This window comes from Saccostrea cucullata, unplaced genomic scaffold, assembly GCF_032062105.1.
Source record: "Saccostrea cucullata isolate Sc308-1 unplaced genomic scaffold, CSIRO_AGI_Scuc_v1 ctg7431, whole genome shotgun sequence".
Taxonomy (NCBI): Eukaryota; Metazoa; Mollusca; class Bivalvia; order Ostreida; family Ostreidae; genus Saccostrea; species Saccostrea cuccullata.
In genome coordinates, this window is record NW_026927858.1 from 1 (window position 1) to 23927 (window position 23927).

General features: G+C 32.6%; 1 protein-coding gene across 1 annotated transcript; it reads left to right on the forward strand.

The window, feature by feature from the left end:
* Positions 1–1930: 1930 nt before the first annotated feature.
* On the forward strand, positions 1931–11697 carry LOC134275674 (uncharacterized). The gene is made up of 7 exons (XM_062757934.1): positions 1931–1969; positions 2080–2151; positions 9855–10071; positions 10328–10444; positions 10588–10714; positions 10821–10921; positions 11048–11697. The coding sequence occupies exons 2-7, from the start codon at positions 2086–2088 to the stop codon at positions 11113–11115; spliced, it is 696 nt and encodes a 231-aa protein (XP_062613918.1). The 5' UTR covers positions 1931–1969; positions 2080–2085; the 3' UTR covers positions 11116–11697.
* The last annotated feature ends 12230 nt before the right edge of the window (positions 11698–23927 follow it).

Sequence of the window (23927 nt, forward strand, 5' to 3'; positions counted from 1 at the left end):
CTTGCTCCAAACTGCAAACGTCCTTTAAATTTTGAATTTAGGGAATTGAATCCCTATAAAGAGAAGGCATCATAATTTCAAAATTTATAATATCTTCGTACTGTTTTGGTATAATACATATGTAACATGCCTAAACATCTGATACAATACAATAAAAAGTTTCTATAGGGCATTATAGCCATTCATATACTAGTATAAAATATGATTAGAAAGTTCTTTATTAACCTAAAATAATGAAAAATTCTAATTTCAGAAGGTGTTTGTATGAAATAAACTTTCAAGCAAAAAATGTATCCATATCATTAAAGAAAAGTGAAAAATGTGTTGTGTGTTAATGAAAAATATTATTCAGCATATTCAGGGTAGAAATGTAAGAAATACTTAAGCATCACAATAGTATTGTCAGCCTCTGCTCAGTGATGTAAACAAAGTTTGCAGATTGAACATGAATAATTTTACTAATAACATCTAATACTAGTGTTTTAAGGTAGTCCAATTAAACTGAAACTATTTTGCGAATATAAACAGAAATTTACAATCATAAACAAAACGTAAATGCAGCTTTGTTAAGGCCCTTTGAATGACTATTTTTGAATTTTAAACCATACCTATGCGCAAGTTGTATCACTCATGCAGGGTAAAATTTTGAAATCGTTAATCACGAGTTGCATTCCTTTAAATGTTTACTGCAGATTAAGAATCGAGTTGATTTATCTGACAGACCTAGCTGTCTTCTTACTGTACTGTGTATGTAACATCTATAACATCTGCTTCAAAATCAAATACAGCTGTGATAAATTTCAACGGGTATGGGACATTTTTTTCACATCTAAGTGTTATCAGAAAACTTTTTGTAATTTTCTTAAAAAAAACGAAAAATTACGTCCGACAACGTCATTATTTTTCAACATTAGCTTCTTCTACCTGGTACACTTATTTTGATGAGATTCCCTACAGCTGAGTAAGGACTACAACCCATCTCATTTTTATAACCGTACAATGTCATGAACAGCAGCTGTCAAAACATATATATTATTGCAAATTGATTTATACATTAGGAGAGTTCCTCGCTTGATTGTGACAGCATATTTTGTTGGTTCATTTAGTTCAGTATAGCTAAAATACATGATCAACGTCATCATTTGACGTGAGAGATTTTTCAAAGCTCAATTACAAATGGACATTATATTTGCATTCCTTTTCTCTCTTTATATATTTTGGCATTAAAAAACTAGAGGTACTGTTAGCGATGAGCTCACTAAAGATATCCCTCCCACCCCCCGTACAGACGGACGGACGGACGGAATTAACGATTACTATATACCCTCCTGCTTTTCAAGCGGGGGGTATAATAAGTAAGCTGGAGCCATATTATTTCTCCGTAGCGAGTTTAAACATTCCCTGTGTATATACCAGTTTCTCTAGGGGCAAAACGTTATAGAATGTTGGAAAAAGAAACCCCTCCCTCCTTTTCACGTCATTTTCAGGGCAATATTTGTTTGGATCCTCTATGTAAAATTTACAATAAATTTCATAGATCTTCCAGAATAAGGTAAAAATTCAATATGTTATGGAACAATAGTGTCCCAATACACACATGAATTAATGGGATTTTTGGATGTCAAATGTTCATATCAAAATAGTCTATCTGAATCACACTTAAGTCGAAAAAAACGTTTTCATTGATGTACCTAAAGCTGTTTTAATTTTATGGCGCTAGTCCACGAATTTTTTGATAGCCCCTCGTATATTGATGTACAAATGTTTCTTTAAAAAAAAAAATGCTTGTTTGTTAAATTTCTAAAAGAAACTTATACAAAGATCATTAAAAAAATAGTGCAAAGCGTCTCTTAAAATACATGAATAAATTATGCCAACATGCAAGTTGCCATTGAATGATAAATGTGAGAGTTGCTGATATTTTTAGCAATGGGTATTCCCGGCCTGCATGCTTGTAAATCTCTGAAAGGTAGGAATAAATACTATTGTGTTGAAAGCTTTATTCGTTGATGATTTCCTCCGTAAAAATATTTATCAAGACAATTCATCACATAATTATTTATATTTCTTTTGATTCAGGTAAAGATGGGTATTACGATGATCATTTCAATAGCCTTTATATATCTTTTGCCAAACTTGACCAAGTTGTCGGTGAGTTGATATCAATATAAATATCTTGATTAAATTTAAATCCCATTAATTTATGCAATTAAAAAGATAACATTTTGTTCAATAAACAAAATTATTTAATCTCTCTCTCGGCATCTCTGTATGAGTGACGATAAACAACGAACAATCATCTCTCTCTCTCTCTCTCTCTCTCTCTCTCTCTCTCTCTCTCTCTCTCTCTCTCTCTCTCTCTCTCTCTCTCTCTCTCTCTCTCTCTCTCTCTCTCTCTGTCTCTCTCCTAGTCGTTATCTTCAGGAACCGTTAAGCTATTCCAATTAAAAGTTATTTCCTTTTTTTCTGTCCGTCCAGTTTCTAATAAATATCCCTTTCAAAAGCTCCAATGGATTGTATATTGTATATTGTTTAACGTCCCTCTTAAGAATTTTTCACTCATATGGAGACGTCACCGTATGCCGGTGAAGGGCTTCAAATTTAGACCTATATACTCGACACTCAGGGCCATTGAGCCAGTGAGGGTTCTTTATTTTGCCAGCGCCTACCGTGACACGGGATCTACGTTTTTAAGGTCAAATCCGAAAAGACCCTTGACTTTCACTTCTAGTGCCGAGCGCCTGGCGAAGGAACAGTCACTACCTTTAGTTTACGTCTTAGGTATGACGCGGCGCCGCGAACGAGAATCGAACCCGGGCCTCCCGATCACGAAGCGAACGCTCTACAACTAGGCTACCATGACCGGTAGCTCCAATGGAAATTTATAACGATAATATTGTAAAATAAGATACGTTAAATTTTAAGATATCAAATTAACAAATTAAATTGGTTATCTTCTGAAAGTCGATTTTCTAAAGAAATCCTAAACTTTTAAGAGTCACCATCTTGACATCAGGATTTCAACTGAAGTCTAGAAAAAAACTATCTTGTCCTTAGTAAACTTACATTAAAATGTGCCTCTGTCTAAAAGAATGAGCTTCCTAGGGAATAATTATATGTTATATAGCCCTCTCTAGAATTATATGTTTAAAATATTTCAGGAGTTTACCTTCAGTTTTGCCAAAAAAAATTACATTATCAGTTCCAATCGATTTTTTCTAGTTACGCATAGCGATAAAACTTATTTAAAATAAACATAAATGTAATTGGTAAATGACTTTATTGAGATAAACACTGTGAGCCTCAGTCTAAGTGATTATGTACAAAAACTGACGGAGCGTGGTTATTCCTGCTAAATGTAAATAAAATCCTTAACTTTATCAAAATAATCCCGGCATTATCGTTATAAGAAGCATTTTATTTGAAGCATTATAAACACAAACATAATAAATTGGGTCCACTCCACAAGTCTAGCCAATTTTATATAGCATGCTAAAAAATTGTAGTGGAAATCTGATTTGGTTCTTTTGTTTCCTCCACATTTTACCCCAAAATAAAAGAGAATATCAGGGCATATAAATGTCCATTTCAAGATGTATCAGACTCCGAAATGACATACTTAGGGAAAAGGCTGTTTAAGTCTATAAAACATAGAGATTGCGTTATTTAATAAAGCTTTCGGGGAATATGTTACCAAGAAGGAGTTTGGTAGCGTTTTAAAAACGTCTGGAAGGCCCTCGCTAGAATTAAAACTACTGTAGCTCAGTAGAGAGCTAGATTAATTGTTTTAAAATATTATTTGAAAGAACTATGGCAATCAAAACTTGATTATGATTTCTAGTTAAGCTCACCTCAGTACACATACCATGTAGTATTAAAATAGTAGCAAAAATTACAGTATATTAGAAAATATAATGCTGAAAGAAAGAGTCAGAGGATAGTCGCATTATATAAACTCTGTGAGCAGTAGAACTAGAAATAATGATTGTACTAGATTTCATCTATCTATAACATGTATTGAGAAGAATAATAAAATTAATATTTTTGTTATCATGTCGGTACACCTGATAATCCTTTTACCTTTTTACATGTATGCATAGGTTTATCTGGCATTTAATGAAATGCAGTATACTAGTATATAGTTGTTAAATAGCGTTTAAAACGCACAAAACACATGGATACCTTAGATTTATTTCTGCTTATTCTACTTAGTGAGACGATATGATAAGTTTTTTTTTTTCATTTCTTACTTCTTTAATGTGCATTAATTAATAGCCATTCTCTGTAACCATTTAAACTCTTATATAGGGAGTGTGGCACGCATGGTCTTGGATTGTTATGAAACTTGGCATACATTCCTATATTGATGTATGTACCTAAAATTCATAATAAAATGGTTGCTATGGTCCATGGTTACCATGGCAACCAACATACATTTTTCATGGCCTAAAAATCGCTAAATTTTGATGAAAAATGACCCTTTTTGACTTATAAAAAGTCTTTAATGGAACAAGCTATCAACATGACTTTACCTTTTTGCCAAAATGCATCATTTCACAGTGCTTTAGAAAATTTTTAGTATTTCAGTAACTTTTTCCTCATAGAAAAAATATCCCTCATTTATAGGTAGGATTTTTCTTGTGGAAAATTGTAGATTTTAGGCTCTTTTGAAAAGCCTGGTATAATTTTTTGCGGATAGTTTGGAAAAAATGAATACATTGGTTTGAAAGTCCACATATAGTTCTAATATACACTACAAAGAACTACTTGGTATTCATATTTAGTTTTCTTGTTACCATGGTTACAAACTTATGCTTTTTTTTCAAAATCCTAGAAAAGTACAATACGTAGATACAATCAGGGTCCATGTAATTGCCTGAGTATTTTAAAATGGATTAAATCAAATTTAGATATATGGTAAAAAAAAATAGCAAAAGCAAAGCGAAAAAATCAATTTTCATGACTTAGGGTCAAAGGTCAAGGTCAAAATGGCCGATTTTGATAGATATTTAAGAAAACTAAACAACATTTTTTCTGTGTTATAACTAATATTTGTGTTTTAAACAACAAATGCAGAAACAAAGTTACAGTTCTGGTCAACAATAACTAGCATCATATGAATGTGTGAACATATGGACAGAAGGTCAAAGTGGTATATAAAGAACTATGCACGCTAACTCTCAATTCCCGCCTACATTTTGCTACCATTTTATTCAATATTAATGGCAATTTAGCCATAAAATCTTTATTAAATATAAAAAACAGTTAAATGGTATTTGATTCATTATTTTAATACCAGTGCTGAATTCATATCCCTTATTCCAACTCTTGAAATAAGGGGGTGGGGGGGGGAGGAGTCGATGATATTTTCCATTGAAATCGGACTTTCAAGCATCGCCATATTTTGAAAAAATCATGGATGTAATTAAATGTTACGCAGATTTTTTCTCATGTTTAACACAAATAAGTAAACCATACTAGTATATATATTAATAAAATACACAATTTTAGCTGTTAATCACTTTGAAATTGAGAGGCATTTATTTTCGTTTTTTTTTGTCTATAAAAATACTCCCCCCCCCCCTCTGTCTGTTTTAACATTGTATTATTATGGGATATCTTAAGAAGCCTATGATCTTTTTCAATTTGAGTTTATACCACGACTTGCTTTGGCTTAAAATGACCCCTATTTATTTCTAGGTCAAAAGGTAAAGGTAGAAAAAGACATTGTTTGTATGTAAACCTCTCATTTCCGAGTGATATCTCAAAAAGCGTTTAGGTTAGCTTATTTTTTGTTCATAACGCTCTATGGTTCCGCCCGCCCCACTTTAAGTGTCCCATCCCCTACCCTGCCAAACTCCGACACCCCCCACCCCCCCCCCCCCCCCCCTTAATCTACAGAAATTCTTATCTCCTTATTATAAAGCAGTGGACACATATTCTTTGAATTAGCTTGTTAATAATGCATTTATACTCGGTTATTCGGAATACTGGTATTGTAAATGTTGTATCCTGACCTTGATCCCGTATATTGAATGTATTTCATTGAAAACTGGTTTTACATTCTCCCTTTAGCTTGATGCATAATGTGAAAATGCTTATATAAGTACAGTTTTCAGGTTTTATTGATATAAAGGTAGGCATTTAAGAATATTGGACGACTATACACTTTCCATATTGAGTGCAAGACTTCTTGTATGTAGAGAATTGCGCTACAAGCATGTATAGACACTCTTCTGCTGTTTTAGTAAACTAACCCCTTGCTCCTAAATGTACATTTTTTAACAATCCGAACTTTTCAAGTAACAGTCAAAATGTGTTTTCCAGTGACTTTTTTTCAGAGAAGTTGACGGAAAAATCTAATTTACTTTGAAATATCATTCTTTAAAAAATTAGATTTTAGCGATGTTGATGGTAAATATTTCAACACAAATATGCCTGGATCTACGCAAAAGATCTGATATTCCCAAAGTTTAATCAATAATAATCTGTTGTAAACATCTGCTGGACCTGTTCGAATAATCTGCTATTGTGCTTTTATTAATTGTTGTTTTTTTTTTTTTTTTTTTGGGGGGGGGGGTTCAGAAAATTATTTTCATTATTAATAAAATACTGCTAGACAGATTTAATATTGTACTGCTGTAAGTTTAAATCATAATGTATCTTAGTCCAGAGAAATGATAAACCGTTAACTTTAAATTTGATTCACAGACAATTTGTATTTCTATGCAACTATCCCAATCATCAAAAATATATTTTTGACTGGTTAACAAAACATTTTATACTTGTTTATCCTGTTTAAAAACTACATAATATGACTGCGTTTACTATGGGTTAGGGGACGACCTTTGATCCAGAAGGGGGGGGGGGGTTAGGTTTATTTTCATGGCAGGACATATAATTTATTTCCAAGATGTTTTTTAGGGAAAATTATTAATTTTCTTATTCACAAAAAAAAGTCTAAAGAGCAAAGAAAAAAACCCAATAACAATATATATATATATATAAAATGCCCAAACTCTTTTTCATTTAGGAAGGGGGGGGGGGGCTCGTATAGGTAACAATTTTCTAACCCATATATAATATGTATTATACCACGGGTTTCAAAACATATTGCTGAATTTGAAATAACGACCTGTGGATGGGAATTGTAGCTATTATTCAGTATAATTTTTTTCCCTTTCAGCCAAGGACATATTCAGTTTTTTAAAAATTATTAGTCTCTATAATAACATTCAGTTTAAAAATTCATTTGCTTTCTAACCCCGTATCCATTGCAGTCCTCCAGGATATCACTCTGACTGATCGTAAGACACAGTAATTCTTAAAAAAAAAAACAAATTCATAATACAAGTAATTCTGATATTTCAAATTTATCTTGAATCCCGTTTTGAAACTCCTTAGACCTTGAGACTAATGCTTATGTACAGAGCTGATTTCCTGAACTATGTAGTCTAGCTTGTACATTTCACCATTTTTCACATATCAAAATTATTCTTGTGCATGTAGGATATAAACAGAGGCTAAAATTTGTATGCAAATTAAATAAACAGGAAAAACAGTTGATTTTACTTGAATTCCTAGATATACAGAGCTGTATGCTGACAATATGTAAACAACTTCCAGTCATTTTTGTATGATGATTTTTTTTATCTTTCTCACTGAAGAGCTCACAATTACCAAAGGGAGATAATTCAATATTTCAAAGTTATTGTCTGCTATTTTAATCAAAGAATTCTCATATTTATAGAGAGAATACCAACAAGGTTTTAACATGCCTTTTAAAGTTAGATGTTATATTTCTTATTTCTGTGAGTAACATGAATTGAAGTAGCCGCATTTCTTTAAAAAACTTTCCCAAATATTGCATTTTTTCACAAAAAATCAACTTTAGACACCGTTTCCATGGTAACTACTCAACATTCATATGATCTAACTATATTTTTCGAAGTAGTTTATGAGGTGGTACTTTCCAGCCAAATTTGAAAAAAATCTGTTACTATGCGTGCCACAAAAGTTTAAGTGGTTACAGAGAATGGGTATTAATTAAGAAGCATATTTTGTATGTTTATTGCATTTCATTTAAATTACAGTGTATATTTTATTTTTTAAATTAAACAGTTTCCATAAACTAATTGAGAAAATTTTTAATCATTAAATTATATAATTTATCTTATAAAGGTTCTGATTCACATCAAAGAATTTTTTTGAAATATTCTTTCTGAAGAGCTTAGAAATTTTAGTTTGTCTAATTTTAGAAAAGGGGGAACCCAAAGAATTAAGATTGCATAATATAACAGTTTCTTAAATTTTTTTGCAACTTAATAGTATTCATTTTATATTCCTAATAAATTAGTGTTATTATTTTTTTCTTCATTATGTACTGCTGGTTTATAGTAATAAATTTCATTTCTTGTTTTTGGTTCTTCATTTCATAGATATACTATCAGAATGTTAAAATATTCTTTTGGTATTCTACTGATATGCATATAACTGTATTCTATTGAAAAAGAAATCCTTATATCTTAATCACTTTTGAGCTTTACGATGGGATATAATGGATGGAATATTTTAAAGCACGTATACATAAGGCTATTTTTAGGAAAGGGGAATTTCATAGCCACATGGTACATGCATACTTAAGTCTTACTTTTGACTGTAGTTAATTAAATCAATAGCAGTTATTTTATATATTGAGATAAGCAGATTATAACCAACGACTTTCAATAGTTGTTTGTATGTTGTTTAACATCCCTCTCCAAAAATTTTCACTTTAATGGAGAGACAACAACATGTCGGTGGGCTAAAGATTTTGACCTATGATCGGCAATCAGGGCCATAGAGCAGTGACAGGCTTGTACCCTATACCTCACAGGACCTCAGTTTATAGAGTCTTATCTGAGCTCCTTACTCTGCAAACAACTGCGTCTACAGTCAAAATTTTTCAATGAAAAAGTTATTATGAATCTATATTGAACAAAGACTTTTTTTCACTGATGTGATATTTTTGATTTGATTTTTTTTTTTATTTGTATCTTACCTGGTTTTTGATCCTTTACTTAATAAGCTTGTTTTAATCGATTTCAATTGTCAAAACCAAGTGTTTTATTAATTTTTTAAAAATGTATTTGTAATTGGTAAAGCTTTGTGCTGCAAATGGTGTTGATTTTTTTTCATCTATCACTAGACAGATTTTTTCATATCTACATGTATTTATTCATATTTTTATGCAATAAATGTGAAAGCCACATGTTTTGCTAGACTTTTATAGTTAAATTGTTCCCTTAATAATTTAACTATGATAGTAAGGTAAGGACTGTGTCTTATACTTTTGATTTATGAACACCAAGCCACCTTTAAGTCAATTTTACTTACGGTATATACTTTGCTCTGCTCCTGTTTTATATTGCTTTAAGGACTTTGAGATTGAATGCTGTTCGTTGTATCCATGTTCTTCTTACAATAATATACATACATGTAAATGTACAAATATGTCGCATCTGTGGTGCATTTACTAGAGGCTATAGAGTCGCAGAGTAAGAAGCTGATCCTTACGTTGCGGTTTCAAATCAATTGCGGGACTTGATGACCAGTCCTTCGCTTAATTGAGACTGTATCAACCGAGATCCTGTCTCGATATAGATTTTGGCATGAAACTGATCACTCACTGATCAATGGCAATGAGTGCAGAACATAGGAAAAAAATTGTACCCTCCACCAGTAATTGGTGATGTTTCCAACATCTCTTTAATAGAAAAAAAAAGTCTTTAGGGGTGTTAAACAACAACATTATCTAAAAACAAACTGTGCTATCTATATGTATATCATCTGAAGTGTGTTCATGCATTTTTCAGACAATGGCTTTCCAGAATTGTCCTGCAACGACATTAACTCTGTCTTTTACTAAATGTCCAACTTCAGAGAAGTCATGGATGGAAGCCGCAAAGAGGAAAAACTGTTCAAGTATCCCCCAGAACTGTACCAGTCCAGAGAATTTTAGATACCACTGTGTGGCAAATACTTTCATGAATCAAACTATTGAAGTGTGTGCACCTGGTTTATATCTCTTGGGTAAGTACTGCGTAGAACAAGTAAGATTTTAACTGAGATTTTCTCAAAACATTTAAAAATTTCTAATCACTACTTAATAAGTATTGTATTTGTTAAAAATGGATACTCTCTTAATTAGCGGAAGCAGTCATTTAAAGTGGTAAAAATTATTTGACTTATTCTGTTACAAAGAGTACAAGACAAAGGGAATTGATATTCCTTTTTAGTTTAAAAAAAACTGTTTTTATATCAGTCTTTTCATGCATTTTGTGAACAGGATATTGTCCAGAATACAATTTTCAAGGAGAAAGAATACAAGACAATTATAATGCAGATTGTAAAAATTTCGAAACGCCTTGTCCAACCAGATACAAGTCATGGAAGTCCTATCAATGTAATATTTCATTTTGTCATTTGAATTACAACAATTTTAAATAACATTGATAATTACTTCATTTAGAATCAAATTTAAGAAAAGTCTCAACGAATGATTTTTTGCTTCAGAAAAATTCTTTTTTTGTTGTTGTTTTGCTTCAGATCCAGATTGTGTTGTACTAAGAAATGTTAACCAAGAAAATCAACCAAATGAATTCACAAAACCAGATGTAAACGAGACTGCTTTAGAAATCAATGTAGAAATGAAAGAAGGAGGGGCGTTAGTGTCGTGAGTATTGTGATTTCATTTGGTATTAGGTAACAAGATTATGTATTCATATCATGAAATATATAATATATACATTATTATTTTTCTGTTTTTTTCTGTTTTGCAGAATGGACATAATCATATTTGTTTCCTTCAGCATTTCTCTAATGGTATTCACAGGATTTGTAATATATCTGATCAGATATTCAAAAGGAAGCAGAAAATCAGGTATATCTAATTAAATATATAGATATTGGGTTTAGACTAACCTTCTTTTTATGTTTTATTTAGGTATCTACATGTAATATGAACCCTAGAAAAAAATTCAACACGTTTTGAAATGTAATTTTTCAGATGCATCTTCAGGTCGCATGGAACAGGAACCACTAAATCATAACACGCCCATTGAAGATGTTTCATGACAGAATTTCAAAACAATGTACATGTATCGTATATTTCAAGTCAACATACTTTTCATCCAATGCACAAGAAGCATTTCTGATCAGACACTCCAAGATGATGATTGCATCGACTGTCTAGGACATATTATACATATGTATTCCAGGAGATGTGAAACACAGTTCTGTCAACAGCCTTATATTTTTTTTACAAATATCGTCTCATTACATTACTGATATATACATATGCATTATGTAAGTTAAAGAGAAATATAAAAAGCTAAATGACATATCATGAATACTACATTAAAGAGATTATACCGGTATTTGTATGTAATATGAGGCGATATATATATAAATATATATGTTTAGGGCTGCCTTCAAAGGGATATCGTCTGTGTGGATTACTACCAATTTAAGTTAAAACAATGTTTTAGCGGTTCATGTTACAATATCAGCATTTCTTTATAAGAGCATTTTATGAACTAATGTATTAAATCCTTGATTTGTTCGAAACCTTGATTAAGAAATACATAGAAATTGAGATCTCTTTTTTAAAATTTAATTTATAACTATTACATATATCAATGTTTTTCTATGAAAATCCAATGTCATTAACTAAAGAAAGTCCTCAAATCTAGTCTAAGTAAATGTAGTTCACTAAAGAGAACATGCATTTTCTAATTATTTTCTTTAATTACCTTTATGTAAATTAATATAAAATTCAAAAGAGAATAAAAATATTCGCCAGGTCCAGCACAATGTAAATGCCTTTTACTACTTTTTAAAAATATTTTTCTTTTGTTTGATGTTTTTTTTTTAACTATGTTGTAATGTTCCTCTTGGAAATGAGAAACTCTGTCAACAGGAGCTTCAAAACAATTCTTTTTTTTTTTACAAGAATGGTATATGTAAACGGATATAAAATATTGACCTTTGGTTCAAGTGTATACTCAATTTTTAGCATAATGTTGTGTTATCCATGGACATTGAGGAAAAGACATTCTTTATTCTAAGACATCGTGTCCGATCTTTTTATTTTGAAACCTTAACAATAAATATTTTCAAACCAATTAATTCAGTCAGCATTTCATTTTATCTTATCTATACACTGTAGGTTACAAATCAAATTCCTTTTCATTCATAATTAAGATAAAAAAATTAATGCATATAGCTACCAAATTTATACACGTTATTAACTGTTTTGTCTGTTTATGCTTTACAAATATTACTAACTACATCAACGCTTCAAATTTAAATTCATTTAAGGAATAACTGTCTTATTTTTCGAATTCATGAAGTGATCAATGGATTGGCTTGTGTGATAATTTGCATAAACGCCGAAGGCGTTCATGCATAAAATTATCACACAAGCCAATCCATTGATCATCTTCATGAATTTGAAAAATCTGACAGTTATTCCTTATATTTACATGCTTTGATTCCGCCAATCCACGGGCTCCAAGCCTGCTTCTCTCTATAGGTGTTGTCCCGCCCTGCACGTGTTTTTTTTGGAACCGCGCCAAAACATTCATGAGGAAATCAATTACATTTACAATTGGTAATTTTTATCTCGGATAAAGACATTGGAAATGTAAATATTTACAAATAAAGAAATTCTATTTCACCTTGATATTGTACATGTACAGATGTATACTCAATGCAATACATTTCTTTTTAAGTATTTATATCATGTGCATCTACCTATAGAATATATATGTTTACCTCTTTTTCTAAAAAAAAAAAAGAGATGCTTATTTATTTAAAAAAAAAAGGAACGATTTCACTCAATATTCAAAATATCATATTGTACCTTAAGAACGGCAGCCATTTTTTATCTCATCAGGTTTGGCTAACTGAAGCTTTGGACAATATTTTAAAGTTCTGGGGCCCGTTTTACAAAAGGACTTACGACTTAAGAAAAAAATTAATTATTCAAATAACTTCTTGATTAACATTATATCAAAAATTAATTTAAACTTTGTAAAAGGAATGTGGTAAGATATTTTTACTTCAAACAATATCAAAGAGAATTAATAATTTTGAAAAAAAAAATTACAATAATCTTAAGTTTTTTGGTCTTAGTCGTAAGTTCTTTTGTAAAACGGGCCCCTGACTTCTACCAGTAAATAAACAAAAACAGACACAATCAATTTTATGAAATAAATAAAAATTTAATTATTTTGTAACAGCGTTATTGAAAAAAGCAAACTTTATGCAAATATTTACAATAGGAAATTGTATATATACAAAGATTGGTATTTTCATTATTAAAAAGTCTAGATAATTTTTCAAATTAGAAATGTTTTATGTCAGTACATATGTCTATGTTGAGCTATATTTTCCATAATTATCTAAAATTCATACTGTCAATAAACACTTGTTGATTTCACTTCCGTGCTCTCCCGAATTATCACTTTTCCTCCATTGCTTTCCAATTCACCTTGACTTTCAATTAATTCTGAACTTTCCCCTAAAGCCTCTTCATTATTTTCCCTGCATACACTATAGGAAATGTTTTGATCAAATCTGTCGTAATTATTTATTTCCTGGTAGATACCAGTACCATGTACATTTTCATCTCTCTCCGTCTGATTTTTGTTGCATTGTGAATTTTTAATTTTCTTCCTGATAATATACACAAATATCAGAATGAAAGTTAGCAAAATAACAAAGAAAATCGCATAGAGGATTGGCCTAATATCACCCAAGACCGTAAACTGGATGGTTTTGGAATCCATTTGAGATATCTGTTTGCTGGTATACATTTCTACTGCATTTGAAACTGATGAGGCAGTATAATAATCAAGTTTTCCAAAGGATGAATTTTTCCTATTTTGGCTTCTTGTTGATGGCTTTATATTATGTGTCTTGGACACGTCTGGGGATGCTGTCAAAATCAATCAATGAATAAATCAATAAAGTTTTAAAGATACAAACTTTTTACTTACTGGGTATTTACACTCTACTCGACCAATGAATGAAATTAAAAAAAAAAACAATAACCTAAACTAAATCCGATATGTATAGTTTTGAGTGCAATTTACTTTGAATGTGAAGACATCCGATGGAAACATCGCAAAGCTCTGAAGAACAATTACACTCTCTCTGACAATGGCGTCCATAGCTAGGAAAGGGACACTGCTGGGAACAGTTGATTCCATAATACCCCGGTGTGCATTCTTCGGAATAAAAAAAACAATTATAAATCTTTGAAAGCATTTAGTCATAAAGCCGCCATTATGCACGTCTAAATTCAACAATGTTAACTATAGTATATAATTTTCAAAATCCATGGCAAAAAAAGTTGCAGGGAGTAAAAGTTAATTCAATAAAAGCATACACATACCGATGCATAAATTGGTGACAGAATCCCGTCTAAAACCAGAGCAGCAGCTGATTCCATCCCCCCTAACAGGTTAAAACAAATTAGACAGCGCGATGAACAAAGACATCTTTTATAGTTTACTTCTAATCCAAAAATTATATGACTTTGCTTACACGCTTGAGAAACCTTTTAGATGTAAAACAAATTTCAGTCTTCAGTTTTCTTATGCAGGAGAAATACCATCTTCGCTAGCCAAGTGTCCGATTCGTGGAGATGAGATAAACGAATCGGACACCTGGCTAGCGAAGATGTACCAAATAAGGAATAAGCATACAACGTAACTTTTAGATATATACAAAAGTTTTCATCTAAAAGATAAATTTAAAGTGCTTGAAAATAAGACAATAATTTTTCGGTTGTTTTAGAATAAGAAAGACAAACCCTTCACAGTTTCCATCTAATCTGTTGAAATTATTAAGAATAATGCATATAAAGAAAACGTTTATAATCATCATTAGGAAATACACTTCATGTATCCTCTGAACTTGTTTGTATGTTGCATTTCCTTGATTCAAATCCAGCGTTTTGGATAAATATGAATGATTAAATAAATTGTAAATTTTATTTCCTGTTTATAATTTTATTGAAAAAAATATGTCATTCATTCTTTTCCGTTTTTAATTTTGAAAGCTAATTCTTCATCTATACATTTATACGAAATGGTGAGTGCTGAAAATACTTGTCTATAATTTGTCTTTCAGTGAGTCGAATCATGATTTAAAAACAAAAAGAGTACAATCATATATAATACATGATATTTATGCAAAACTAGCAAACTTCTGTCCTCGATTTTCTACCACTTTCCGGAAAAAGACAAGACGTAGACCTGTACTGTACCTGTACAAAGCAAACTTTAAACTGATAAAGAAATTATTAAAGTAGACAATTGATATGGTATTAGAGCAACGTCATCAAACTACCATATCATGAGTTTTCACAAACTATAACATCTGTATAGAGACACTAATATATATATATAAAGGAGGCAAATTCTTTGGCAAAAACAGACGTGAACAGAATTCGAACGGACAGAAGGAATTCCAAAAAACAGTTGGTATTCAGAAAAGAAAAGGGCCGCCGTGACCGATTATTAATATTCAAAAATAAAACCTATACAAGAAGAACATTTCAAAAAATGACAAAGACAACTCATCTTGAACTTCAATGGCTTTGGCAAAGGTTTATGATATAACTCGGGGAAACCGTTTGTGGAAAATCCTAAGCCACAGTGATTATAATCTTAAAATTAAAACCGCTTTAGGCACATCAATGATATTTTTAAATATTTAGTTACCACCATCTATCTAAAGAATAAACCATAAATCATAAATTTTATTTTTTAATAAATAATGTTTTTGTAAGCAATGGTATGTCCAGGCGGCGCAACCTCGAAAACGACGTTTTTGCGACCTATGTGTAGCTGAGAAAAACTCTTCTGATATGATCATTTGACATCCAAAAATCCTGTTAAATCGGGCATACGTCGGGACACAATTGTTCCATAAAATATGAAACTTTCACTTCATTCTGGAAATTCTATGAAATTGTACACGGAATGTCATAACAAACGAGGCCTTGAAAGTGACGTCAAAAGGGGGGAGGGGTTTCCGTTTCCAACATTCTGTATGGAAGTTTATAGACCAAATATATGTTGAAACTGGCTACAGAGAAATAATATTCATCCAGAGTACTTGTCTTTTAATTTCAAAATAGATTCAGAGAGAAAAGGGATACACAGTTAATGTTGATTTGCAGTCAAGGTGTGAAAAATCAATCACGTCAAAAAATGACGTTGATCATGTATTGTAGATATTGAACTCCCAAATAGAGCAAAATATAACGGCACAATCAAGCGCGGATCTCTTCCAATGTATTAATTCATTCGGAATATTATATTCATTTAAGGCCACTGTTCATGACACTGTAAAGCATATATTAAACAAGGCGGGTTTAAGTCCTTTTTCAGCTCCAGGGAATCTCATCAAAAAAGTGTACGAGGTAGAAGAAGCGTACATTGAAAAAACAATGACGTTATCGGACGTCATGAAAAAAAAAACGACGACAGCGCCGGGTGATCATATAATGTCGTTTTCATTTTATAATAATGTAGCAAATAATGAACGTATCAGGCTAAAATTTTTAACATTTCTTAATTTTCTGTTGTTTTATGTTCCAAATAAATTTTGAAAGCGCAGACTACATAGTACTAATTTTATAGCCTCAGTCCACGAACTTTTTGATAACCCCTCGTATATAATCAACCAATCAATCATTTTTTCTTTATTCGTTTATCATGTTTATGTTGAGTATTTTATTTTAAGTTATACTTTAAATATGATATTCATGTAGAAATCTTTTTACCGGCATTTATCTATAAGTAAGTTTTTTTCGATTTACCAAAACATGCCAAGAAATCTCGTCCGGTTTTCCACAGCGATGGAGTCAATAAAAGTGTATAATTGATGCAAATCACCCATATTCCCCAAACGCTGGCAAGACAATTTACGGCAGCAGAGATATATATCACACCGGTTTTACTAACATTCTTTTCATCACTTTATTCCTTTTAATTTTGTTTTATGTCTTTTATGAAACCATCTTCTTCCACATAGGAGGGAATTCCATAACTGAAATGAACTGTAGGCTCAGGACTATGCCCGAAAAAATAGTTCCTGTCAAAAATCTTTATTTGTTCACAAGTACATAAAATTTACTAGGTACCAAAGTTGTAAAAATGGCTTGGGAGAAAAAAGAAAAACTTCTCAAAAGAAAGGAAAATCAATTTTATATGTATGGACCAGGTCCTACATTCGTTCATTTTGATTGGTCTGGTGTGGTACCTCTACCCAATGCATTTAAATTTCTTTTTCTTTTCTTTTATTTTTTGACAGCATTTTATTTAGACCCCCCCCCCCCCCCCCCCCCCCCCCCCCCCCCCCCACCAAGAGAAGGGGTGCTTTTAAGTAGAGGTGTACCCTAGGGTACAAAAGTATCACCTAAAAACCCAGTACCAATTTCTTGCCATATAGGATCCATTGATGTATCCATGCATCAATAAACTGTAACTTTATTTTACAACTAAAAATAATTAGGGAAATATTAACATGATTAATTAATATATTTATTTATTTATGAAAGTCCCGCTATCTACCTAAGTGAATGAATAATTGATTGGCCTAAATAAATATATGTTGCATTAAATAATTTCATTATAAATTAATCATGTTAATTTTGAATTTTTAGATAATTTCACTCTATATTAGATACAATGTATTAAATGTTATTTAATTATCCAATTACTGTTCAGCTGTGTGTAAAATAAACCACTTAAGAACATGTATATTACCTGTAGTTAACTGGGGGCGAAACCACGAGGCGCGATATCACTGGGCGCGAACACGTAATGGGGACGAAGCCACTCGTTACCCTTTCTTTTCCAAAAAAGATGGCGACGAAGGTACGGCTCTGAAAACTAAATCACTAACGTTAGCTAACAGTGTCCTACATTTAATCTGTAGTTACATTTATATCTATCTGACCATAATGCATGAATAAAGAAAATCAAAATGGCCTAATTCGTGTTCTGCAAAGAAAAGGTAGATGAAAACAACAAATCAGTGCAGCCTACTGAGAAATTATAAAGGGATGATTGCTCTACAAAGTTATGGGGCGAATTTGTTGCACATAAAGTAAAACTGGGTTTAGTTTTGAACCAGTTTTGTAAACTGTTCAATTGTTCCACAAACTGGTTTTAAACTAGTTTAAACCCAGAACCTGTTTTCCATTTGTTTTGGGGTGCGTTCAACAGCGTATCGGCTAACCTAGCAGCTAAGTAATAGATATCTATCTCTATTGAACGGACAGCTAACCTAGCTGCTAAATGTTAGATTTTGAATAAAGATATATCAGTAAAAACTTATTACTGGATCAAATAAAGTTTATTTCAGGCGAAAATATGTATTTAAATTTACATTTAATTCACTTAAATATAGGAAATAACCCTCCTTTTAGTAAAAATCTTGAATGCTGCAAATTTGTAACCAAGGAAACCATCTCGGATTTGGGACGTAGCATTAAATTTTTATGCTAGCTCTCCATACGTAGTGGCTAGGCTAGCTCTCCGTTCAAGAGCGTAGCTTTACGTAGCGGCTATATAGCAGCTACGCTGTTGAACGCAACCCTGGCAGTAACTGAGGCAAGCGGTATATCTAGTCTTCCCGACTCCCGACGCCCGACTCCCGACGGTCCCGGATTTCGATTTTTAGGCGATTTCTCTTTTCAAGGCGCACACAAACTATTCAAACTTTTCAGGCACATTTTCTAGGTTTAAATGAATTCATTAGTACATAAAAACTTTTACAAAAATCTGTATTTATTACTTAACCAGATGTTTCACCTGCCAAAAAGCGGTAAATCTAGTACTCTGTTATAAATGTTAAAACCAAAAACGGACACCGATGTTTTCGTAGAATCGCGATTAAAACAACAAAATGAAGTAATTTTTTTTTCAACAAATAAGCGGAAAAACCTTATTTACATGCCAGATAATTTGTATGCCCCAAAACACCCACCTATTTTATTTTTTCACCCTTGTATAGAACTCATTGCCACATTGTGTTCTCAGGTTCTACTCCGTTGACGTGGTTCTACCTCAAAGCCCCCCCCCCCCCTTTTTTTTTTATTTGAATTTACTATTTGTTGATTTATTTTAGAATTACTCTAAATTCTACCTATCATAGGAAAACCTACGTGTTCAATGACAAAACATGATCAGATTACCAGTAATATTTTAAGGACCATGGTTTGTCTACAATTACGAGTTAATTAAGTTAACATAGTTAATATAGCTTTGATTTATGGGCAGTTTACCATACATAATTACTTTTTTTTAATTTGACAGAATATCTCTTCACTTTTACTGTATCGGGTGATAAGTAAATTAATTATTTTACCCAAGCTAAAAATGCTTAAATAAAGCTTTATAATAAGTGATTATATCTTCTTCATAAACATGTTAAAACAATTATCTATAATCATAATGATAATTGAAATTCTTAAGAAACCTGACTTTAGAAGTGATTAAATTGATGTTATGGATTTTATAAAGTTAAACTGTTAATATTTTTTAACACGACCAATTCACTGAAATACTAATTCTATCTTTTTAAAAGAAAAAATATCTTCCCAAATAATATCATTATTATGATCTACGAAACCTCACGTCTACGCTCATCGCTATAGGCCTACATGTAACTGTGTAATGAGCATAACCATGATAACTTTAAATTGAAAAAAGAGAAAATATGTGAGTTTTAGTGAGTACAAATTATCTTGCATGTAACTGAGGTTTTCCACTTATTTTTAAAAAAAATATACTTCATTTTGTTGCTTCTAATCCCGATTTTACGAAAACATCGGTGTCCGTTTTTGGTTTTAACATTTATAGCAGAGTACTAGATTTACCGCTTTTTGGGAGGTGATAATTCTGATTTAGTAACAAAAACACATGTTTCCTAAAGTTTCTATGCATTAATGGATTCATTTAAACCTAGGAAATGTGCCTGAAAAGTTTGAATAAATTCTGTGCACCGGTAAAAAGGAAATCGCTAAAAATCCCAAATCCGGGACCGTCGGGCGTCGGGAGTCGGGAAGACTAGATTTACCGCTTGCCAGTAACTGAAACCAGTTCGTTAAACCAACCAAACCACCTCCGATGGTGGTTTGTTCGGTTTACGAAAGAGCGGGAAGTATTCCAATATGGCGGTGATGAAAGATGGTGACTATTCTAATAAAGAAAAAAAGTTATAAATGATTGTTTTTTCGAGGACAAACAACTCTTTTGACTAAAATGCCACATTCTGATACAATTGTATTTGATGTTTTATATATAAGGCTTAAGAGAATAGATTAATACTGCATATTGAAAATTAATGGTGTTTCCATGTTCAATAAAAATGAACAGAATATGTTAAATTTTCCTCTTCTAAAATAAGTTTTGAATCATTTGGACAAACTTCAAAATGTACAGTGAATTGTAGAACATACTGTAAAGACAGCTTATATACTGGAAATCTAAAAAGTAATTATAAATACTCGAAAATTTGGAAATTGTTCATTTGATCAATCTTTGAGGTATCAAAAATATAAATACTGCACTTGAACTCTATGTAAGATAATCAAAGAATATAAATACGTTATAATTTCTTGGATTCTTTTATTAAGAGAAAGATTTTAACAAAGAATGACTGCATTTAAGCTATGAGAGTTGGATCCCAATGATTTGCGCAAAATAAAATTCCAAAATTCATTAAATTTATGTTTTATAGGTATTAAACAATATCTTAAGAGCAGGTTTTGGTTTATTATATTACATGAAAGTATTAAATAATGCGGAGCGACACTAGCTTTTGAAACAGGGGTCTAACAGTTTTGTCTCATTTCTATTGTTATTCATATGCATACCAGTTTTCAACGACATTGTTTACATCGAGCCGCAACTTGACCATTTTTCTCATTTGCACAGAATCATGAATGTGTATTTTAACTAAAACTTGTACATATCCGAAGGACAATGTTGGTCAAGTTGCGGCTCATATCTAATTTTTAAAAAAATGTACCCAAACTTCGCTCGAGATAGCTACTAAATTAGCAGGTTACGAGTTTCAGCCCATGTGACCCCTTTGATATTATAATCACTTTTCTCACGTGACATTCAAGTGTTCGACATGCTTTCATTGTGTCAGTCGTTGGAAAATTCTTTTCATATCTACATGTACTTGCATACATTTTATTAGCGTTTTAAAGTTTAATTACGTTGATTTCTTTCACTATAGTGTTTTTGTTCGGGGTATTTTCAAGGAAAAGGGTATTATTTTGCTGATTACATGCTGTACATATAGCAGTGGCGGATCAATGCTGAAATTTGAAAACGGGAGGCTGACCAGTTTTAGGTCAGGGTAGAAGCCCACAGTCATCATTAAAAAAAACTAATTTTTATGCCCCGCCATGAATATGGCCGGGGCATATAGTGTTTGTCATGTCCGTCTTCCGTCCTTCCGTCTTCCGTCACACTTTGTATTTAGCTCTGTTCAAATCTAAGTTTCAAAGAAACTATCCAAGATATTTTCATCAAACTTCATATGCTGATAGATATTGATGAGAGCTATGCAACTGCATCAACATTTTTTGACCTTGACCTTTCCTTTGACCTTGACCTCACTTTTCTTAAGTTAGTGTTTAGCTCAGTTTTAAACATACCATTCAAGATGGTGTTATTAAACTTCACATGTTGATACAAACATGCATGGATGATGCATCTCAGGATGAACATTACCAGACTTGCTTCGGATGCTGGATCTGACCTACATTTTCCAGATGAGTGCCCAGATTAAAGTTTTTGGAGCAGGTCCATTCCCAAGGAACTATAAGCCCTACCTTAACCAAACTTGCATGTGTAATGCATCTAGGGATGGACACTACCAGACTTGCTTCGGATGCTGGATCTGACCTATATTTTGATTCCCAAGTAACTATAAACCCTACCTGAACCAAACTTGGATGGATGATGCATCTAGGGATGGACACTACCAGACTTGCTTCGGATGCTGGATCTGACCTATATTTTGATTCCTAAGTAACTATTAGCCCTACCTGAACCAACTTTGCATGGATGATGCATCTGGGGATGGACATTACCAGACTTGCTTCGGATGCTGGATCTGACCTATATTTTGATTCCCAAGTAACTATAAGCCCTACCTGAACACAACTTGCATGGATGATGCATGGAGGGATGGACACTACCAGACTTGCTTCGGATGCTGGATCTGACCTATATTTTGATTCCTAAGTAACTATTAGCTCTACCTGAACCAACTTTGCATGGATGATGCATCTGGGGATGAACATTACCAGACTTGCTTCGGATGCTGGATCTGACCTATATTTTGATTCCCAAGTAACTATAAGCCCTACCTGAACACAACTTGCATGGATGATACATCTAGGGATGGACACTACCAGACTTGCTTCGGATGCTGGATCTGACCTATATTTTGATTCCCAAGTAACTATAAGCCCTACCTGAACCAAACTTGGATGGATGATGCATCTAGGGATGGACACTACCAGACTTGCTTCGGATGCTGGATCTGACCTATATTTTGATTCCTAAGTAACTATTAGCCCTACCTGAACCAACTTTGCATGGATGATGCATCTGGGGATGGACATTACCAGACTTGCTTTGGATGCTGGATCTGACCTATATTTTGATTCCCAAGTAACTATAAGCCCTACCTGAACACAACTTGCATGGATGATGCATCTAGGGATGGACACTACCAGACTTGCTTCGGATGCTGGATCTGACCTATATTTTGATTCCTAAGTAACTATTAGCTCTACCTGAACCAACTTTGCATGGATGATGCATCTGGGGATGAACATTACCAGACTTGCTTCGGATGCTGGATCTGACCTATATTTTGATTCCCAAGTAACTATAAGCCCTACCTGAACACAACTTGCATGGATGATGCATCTAGGGATGGACACTACCAGACTTGCTTCGGATGCTGGATCTGACCTATATTTTGATTCCCAAGTAACTATAAGCCCTACCTGAACCAAACTTGCATGGATGATGCATCTAGGGATGGACACTACCAGACTTGCTTCAGATGCTGGATCTGACCTATATTTTGATTCCTAAGTAACTATTAGCCCTACCTGAACCAACTTTGCATGGATGATGCATCTGGGGATGAATATACCAGACTTGCTTCGGATGCTGGATCTGACCTATATTTTGATTCCCAAGTAACTATAAGCCCTACCTGAACACAACTTGCATGGATGATGCATCTAGGGATGGACACTACCAGACTTGCTTCGGATGCTGGATCTGACCTATATTTTGATTCCCAAGTAACTATAAGCCCTACCTGAACACAACTTGCATGGATGATGCATCTAGGGATGGACATTACCAGACTTGCTTCGGATGCTTGATCTGACCTATATTTTCCAAACAAGAAATTCACCTGCATCACCATTCAAGATATTCTGATCAATTTTACACACAAAACAATTTTTATGTTGCTTTACTAATATATCCTCGGCGGGGCATTCATGTCCTATGGACATATTTCTAGTTTATTTTATTTTTACGTTACATAATAAATCCACAATTATTATTCAATACGATTAAGATAAAGTGAAAATGTCATTTTTTTAATACAGTGTAGGTACGAACACTTAATAATTTTAAGATTTAGTTAATTCGCTGCTTGACAGCAAATAATACACGAGCAGTGAAATTTTAAGCATTCCAATTTTATAAGAACGTTAGATAGAGAAAAATATGCAGTGCTTGATAATGTAGCAGCCGAAATTCATTTTTTTTTTAATGCATTGTCCTTTGTACTCTGAATACCGATCAAAACTT

Bases quoted from the DNA above. Each gene is read 5' to 3' on its own strand.
- LOC134275674 (XM_062757934.1), top strand. From the start codon at position 2,086: ATGGGTATTACGATGATCATTTCAATAGCCTTTATATATCTTTTGCCA. The intron at 2,152-9,854 runs GTGAGTTGATAT...TGCATTTTTCAG, and splicing joins CAAACTTGACCAAGTTGTCG to ACAATGGCTTTCCAGAATTG. The intron at 10,445-10,587 runs GTAATATTTCAT...GTTTTGCTTCAG, and splicing joins GTCATGGAAGTCCTATCAAT to ATCCAGATTGTGTTGTACTA.